The 5,991-nt window shown below is 31.2% G+C and overlaps 1 protein-coding gene across 1 annotated transcript; it reads right to left on the bottom strand.

Annotated features, from left to right (window-relative positions):
* On the bottom strand, window positions 438-1,992 carry LOC105178537 (transcription factor MYB39-like). The gene is made up of 3 exons (XM_011102029.2): window positions 1,770-1,992; window positions 1,527-1,656; window positions 438-1,432 (listed from the first exon to the last, which is right to left on the bottom strand). The coding sequence occupies exons 1-3, from the start codon at window positions 1,900-1,902 to the stop codon at window positions 625-627; spliced, it is 1,071 nt and encodes a 356-aa protein (XP_011100331.1). The 5' UTR covers window positions 1,903-1,992; the 3' UTR covers window positions 438-624.

Raw genomic sequence — 5,991 nt, forward strand, 5'->3', positions numbered from 1 at the left:
TTATAATACTTCATATATTTAATTTTTCTTTCCATGTAAGCAAAAGGAAAAAGTTGTATAATTTTATTGACAATGTTTATATTTGTGTTTTTTTTAAATATTTAGATTTATGTATTTGAAATTACATTTATTTGAACGATATTTGTAAATATTTGATCTTTTTATTTTATTTAGTTTCGTTTCGCTTGATGTTATATATTAAAATTTATCAAAATATATAATTTAAATATATTAATTAATATATATTAATATTTTTATTATAATTTTTTTTATTTATTCATGCATGACGTATGCGTGGACTGCTAGTATATAGATATAGTGTAAGACACATACCCGCTCACACAAATATAAATATAAATATATATATATATATATATCTATATATAATTGGTAGAAGACTTCTTCATATAAATTAAAGCACAAGAAATTGCAGCTAAAATAAAAGAATTATGACAAGATGATGACAAACAACTGAAAAAATTACAAAACAACCATGAATTTACATAGGTTTGAAAAAATTTCTAAAGCACCAGCTATAAATTAACAAGCCAAATCTTGTAACTTAACGAACCTAATCAACCAGGAAAAAAAAGGGAGAGGATTTATCCCAGAAGTTAATCTTAATTACATAAAATCTTCAAAGTTGAGACCCTCTGGAATTTCAAACCTCATCAGGTTAGTGCAGAAGCTCTCTCTCTCATCTTCTGTGCTGCAATTGATAACGGGCGGCGGGCTAGAGAGAGGCGTCGACAAAACCGAATCAAAGCTGAAATTCTGGCTGTTATTTATGCTACTGCTGCTGTTGAAGGACTGAAAGCTTGAGTTATCAGATAAGTCTGTCCTCATCTGATCAGAAATCCCATAGCAAAATCTTGGTAGATCAGTGGGAAGACTTTGATCGCTGGTAGTAGTTGTAGCAGCAGCGTTAGCAGTTCGTGTGAAATTATTTTGAAATATTTGGCAAGTTGAGTTTGTGGAGTCAATAGAATAATGTCCAAGATCGCCTTGTAACGATTGAGGCTGATTCTGAAACGACGAAGTGGTGAGGTTTGATGGGATTTGTTGGCTGATAATATTTTCAAACTGGTTAGGTTGGATGACTGGGGCCTGGCCTGGAAGCTGAGAATTCAATAACTGGTTTTCTTGAAGCTTTTTTTGCAATAAAATATCAGGGTTTTCATTCTGTGATGGTAGGATACTCAAAGCAAGCCTTAATGCCTCTGGATTTAGAAGTGTTTGAAGGCGAACGAGGTTCGATAGGTTGAGCTGAGGCGAGCTGAGAAGTGACGACAGGTCTAAAAGGTCAAGGCGCGGTGCATGAGTCACCGGGTCAATTCCCATCCGAAGAAGCCTCTTTCTAATGTGCGTGTTCCAGTAGTTCTTGATTTCATTATCCGTTCTTCCTGGAAGACGGGCTGCGATGGCCGACCACCTGATCAGCAGACACAAGAAAATTAGGCTTTTTTCAGTTTTCAACGATTTGAAAGCAGTGGCCATGATGAGAATGGAAGCGATCAAAGACTTACTTGTTGCCAAGAACACTGTGGAGTTGAATTATAGCTTCCTCCTCCTCAAATGAAAACCTCCCTCTCTTGATATCAGGCCTCAAGTAATTAGTCCAACGAAGCCGACAACTCTTGCCACATCTCTGAAGCCCTGCACATATTATATATTGATCACATCAGCTCATATATACCATACATCGTTCGATCATTTTCCCAACTCTCTTAATCAAGAACGTGTATACACACAAACACACACACACACACCAGCATTCTTGGGAAGAGTTCTCCAATTTCCAGGGCCATGCATCTGAATATACTGAGTGAGCTTCGTGTCTTCCTCTGGTGTCCATGGGCCTTTCTTGAGGCCATTTTTATCACAGCAAGGTGTTCTTCCCATCCTGTCTGAAACTGAAGATGTTGGTGGACAACTTTAGGAGTGATCAAAAGTCTTGCAACGAGTTTCAAAAGGCAAAGGGAACTTTTGCAACAAAGGTGAAAGCTGTAGGTCCGGATGAGAAGGCGCAGCCCTATTTATAGATGGGGAGAAAGAGTGCGATGAACAGATGTCAACAGCTTTTGGCGCAGGCGCTTTGTCTACGTCACTCTCTCTCTCTCTCTCTCTCTCTCTCTCAGAGTGCTGTGCGTTGGGGTGAAAATCTGAGAAAATTTATATTTAAAACATGAAATAAATGAGGAATTAAGGAAGAGTATCCGCTAAGTACATTTGTTTGAAAAACAATTACCTACTAATGGGAACTTGAATAGTATTATTCATGATTTCGCAGCACAACAAAATGAATTATTTCAGAGGTTATAAATCATTACAGCTTAAAGTTAAATTATGATAAATTAATATTTTTTGTCACAATCAAATAAAATTAATGTGGGATTTAATTAAATTACAATTTTAGTTTTATAACTTAAAGGGTGATATTTTTGGTTCTGCATTAATTGGTATTCTCAAATTAGTCCTTTAATATTAAAATTTTAACAATTTTAGTCTTTTTTCAGTGTGCCTGAAAATTTGTATGTGACATACACATAACCCAATTGAATTGTAATTTTAATCTTATAAAGCAATTTGTGTAGGATAAAAATGTGAACCTCCTAAATTATAGGAGTAAAATTATAATTTAATTAGGTCATGTTCAATTTTCTGGCCAAATTGCTAAAATTTTAAAGTTATATAAGTGACTAAATTACGAAAATTGCCACCTCTTAGTAAGGACTGAAATTGTATTTTTTTCCTTAAAAAATGATTATTGGGCATTCTTGTGCAGCCATGGACAATTGATGTTCGCCTCGAATTTTAACTTTTGTGACCATGATAATTAATTATAACAAAGACTCATATATTTTTAGAAAAAAATATTATTTTAGTCCGCTAAGTATGCCTAATTTTAATTTTAGTCTGATAATTATGTTCATTTTTGTTTAGGTCCAGTAACTTACGAAATTACTTACTTTTAGTCCTCTGACAGATTTTTGGACAATTTTACCCCTATGAGTGCATATGTACTAAAACTGCCTTTCAAAAGTTGCATATGGGTAAAATTGTCCGAAAATCTACCAGAGAACTAAAAGTAAGCAATTTCGTATGTTACTGGACCTAAACAAAAATGGACATAATTATTGAACTAAAATTAAAATTAGACATATTTAACGAACTAAAATAATACTTTTTCCTATATTTTTTTTATGTCATTGCAGACATTATGTTTGTGAGGGAATTAATTGTAACAATCTTGTGATGAAAGTTTGAAAGAATCATCATGTTGGAGTTCAATATGACGATTAAATTCTGAAATTTATAAAAAATAATTAGCATATTAAGAATAAAATCAATCAAAAATTGTAAATGCTGGAACTCAATTTGGCGATTAAATTCTAAAACTTAAAAAAAATAGCATATTAAGAATAAAATCAACTGAAAATTATAAATCTGGGTAGAATATGGCATACACGTCCAACATGAGCTATTCAAAAATTGGGGATTCCGGCCACACTCCGTCAGGTGCACATACCACATTTCGATCATATTTGCAATTTTTGATCGATTTTTGTCCTTAATGTATTATTTTTCTTAAAATAAAATTAACATGGTTTCATATATAATTGCAAAATGGATCCAATGAAACAAAAACTTCATAATTCTGTATTATTGGACCAAAATTATAATTTTTCCTACTTTAATTTAATATAGCGGTAGATTTTTTAACTCGTTATATTTTGAAATCAAATTTATTTTTACATTTTAATCATCTTATGTTCATCTAATTATTATTCCATCAAATTCTATAGTGTAAAAGTTAAGTATTTGATGATGATAATAGTGATTAGGTCACTTAGAGTTGAATTGCCGGGGACAAGTGGCAGCTGAGACATGGTTTTGACCTTTGGATAAAGTCTTCAAACAAGGACTGACTAGTCGGTATGGTTGTTACATCCCCTACCCAATTATTTCCTTCTTTCATGGATTGCTTCAGCGGATCAAAAACCCTAGGCAGTGTTTGTTTGCATTTTTCCTCCTGTTTCAGCATGACCAACGTTTAGGACTGTGTTTGGGTGCGTGATTTTGGTCTTTCCAAACAAGTCCTTTTACTAGGGTTGAAAAAATAAAGAAAACAAATTGGAAATTCAATATTAGAAACATTTCTGAAACCTCCCGTACGTTAATTTTCCTAAGATTTAAATTTAGAAAGCCCCCTTCTCCCTCCACACTAGCAAAAGTATAGTTTTCCAAATTATTATAGTAAAAACGAAGAAAATAGTGGTAAATATAAATCAATCATAGTTTTTCAACACTCATTAGCCGTTGTTTCCACAAGTGTGGACATAACCATGGCAAATGTTTTGACTATGACGAAAAATCATGGCGAATATTGATTAATCGTGGCAAAAAAAAAAAAAAATATTTTGATTTTGTTCAACCGTAGTTAATAATATTGATTTACCACAATTTTTAACCCGTAGTAATTTATAGCATGCGAAAACTCAATTTTTTTTGGTAGTATGACAACACTCAAATACAACCTTTTATCATTGATAATTATTATTACATATTTATAGTATAAAGTAAAAATATATGGAAAATACTAAGTGATATAACAACGGTTGCTCAATAGTTATTAGCCAACTTTTTCGCTAGCGAGTGTTTGATCATAATTAACACCATGACAAATATTAATTAACAATAATTAAAATTTAATCTTTTGTATTAGTTTTATTTGTTTGTGGTGAATAGTAGTCACTTATCATGATTTTCGAGCCATCATTTACAATGTAAGAAATAAATTATTTATTTGTAGTATGTATATATATGTATAAAAATTACATATATATACACGTACTATATATCTTATGGTATATACATTATAATACACTCTAGACGGAAAAAAAATGCATGTACACATATGTATAGTTATATTTTGTAAAAATTCAAATTTGTACATATTTAGATTACTATACACGTGTACATACGTATAATATACATGTATATATATAATACACGACGTCCTAGACAGACATGAAGTTTATAATGTTTCTATACATCGTCTAAGATTAGTCCTTCCACAATCCAACAAGCTAATTATACACACTTCTTGAAAAACAATCGAAATACCAACACATTCTTTTTGAGCCCTAACAATTTGAAAATTTGTTTAAGACTTGGATTTGAATTTGATGAAAGGATCATTTGGATAAATAATTTTAAATGATTATAGATTTAGAGAATTTGAAATCTATCAATATTCAATAAAATATAGTTTAAATTTATACGAGAAAATTGAAATACATGATTTTAAAGACTATATATTTGGAGAGTTTGAAATTCATTAATTTTCAACAAAATGTCGTTCAAATTTATACGAGAAATTTATTACTAGAAATTTTAAATGACTATATATTTGGACAATTTGAAATCTATCAATATTTAATAAAATATAGTTCAGATTTATACTAAAAATTTATTACCAGAAATTTGAAATTCATGCATGATTTTAAATTCATCAATCTAAATATAACCTTAAAAGATTGGTACAACTCGTAACTTTCAAAGTCTCGTACTACTTGTCAATGAGGCCGAGCTTGCTTAGTTAAGAAAATGAGGAGAGGTCCGATCAGTGTCGAGTATCAGCAATTTATGGGTATCGGTCTACTTTAGTATTAGTTTTTGTTATATTTGAAATCGGATTCATTCAAAATAATTATTAAAAAAAAATGGGTCGACTTTAGACTGAATAGCTGAAGTCTATGTTTAATTTGATTAAATTTCTTGTAAAAGTTGCTAATTTCATTATCTGAAATGTTGAAATGCATAAACTTCTCTCAATATGGGTTTTTATACATACACAACGAAAAAGGAGTAGACGTCCAAGTCCCATTAATTTCTTCCCAAATCTTCCAAACTCCACAACTTGATGAAGGAGAAAACGTCCAAGTCTTTGAAGTTCCACAACAGCTAATACAAAAGTAAAAGATGTCT

Source organism: Sesamum indicum, linkage group LG16, assembly GCF_000512975.1.
Source record: "Sesamum indicum cultivar Zhongzhi No. 13 linkage group LG16, S_indicum_v1.0, whole genome shotgun sequence".
Taxonomy (NCBI): domain Eukaryota; kingdom Viridiplantae; phylum Streptophyta; class Magnoliopsida; order Lamiales; family Pedaliaceae; genus Sesamum; species Sesamum indicum.

Coding starts and splice junctions, on each gene's coding strand:
- LOC105178537 (XM_011102029.2), bottom strand. CDS start 1,902: ATGGGAAGAACACCTTGCTGTGATAAAAATGGCCTCAAGAAAGGCCCA. Junction 1,657..1,769: donor AACTCTTCCCAAGAATGCTG/GTGTGTGTGTGT, acceptor TAATATGTGCAG/GGCTTCAGAGATGTGGCAAG. Junction 1,433..1,526: donor CACAGTGTTCTTGGCAACAA/GTAAGTCTTTGA, acceptor TCTGCTGATCAG/GTGGTCGGCCATCGCAGCCC.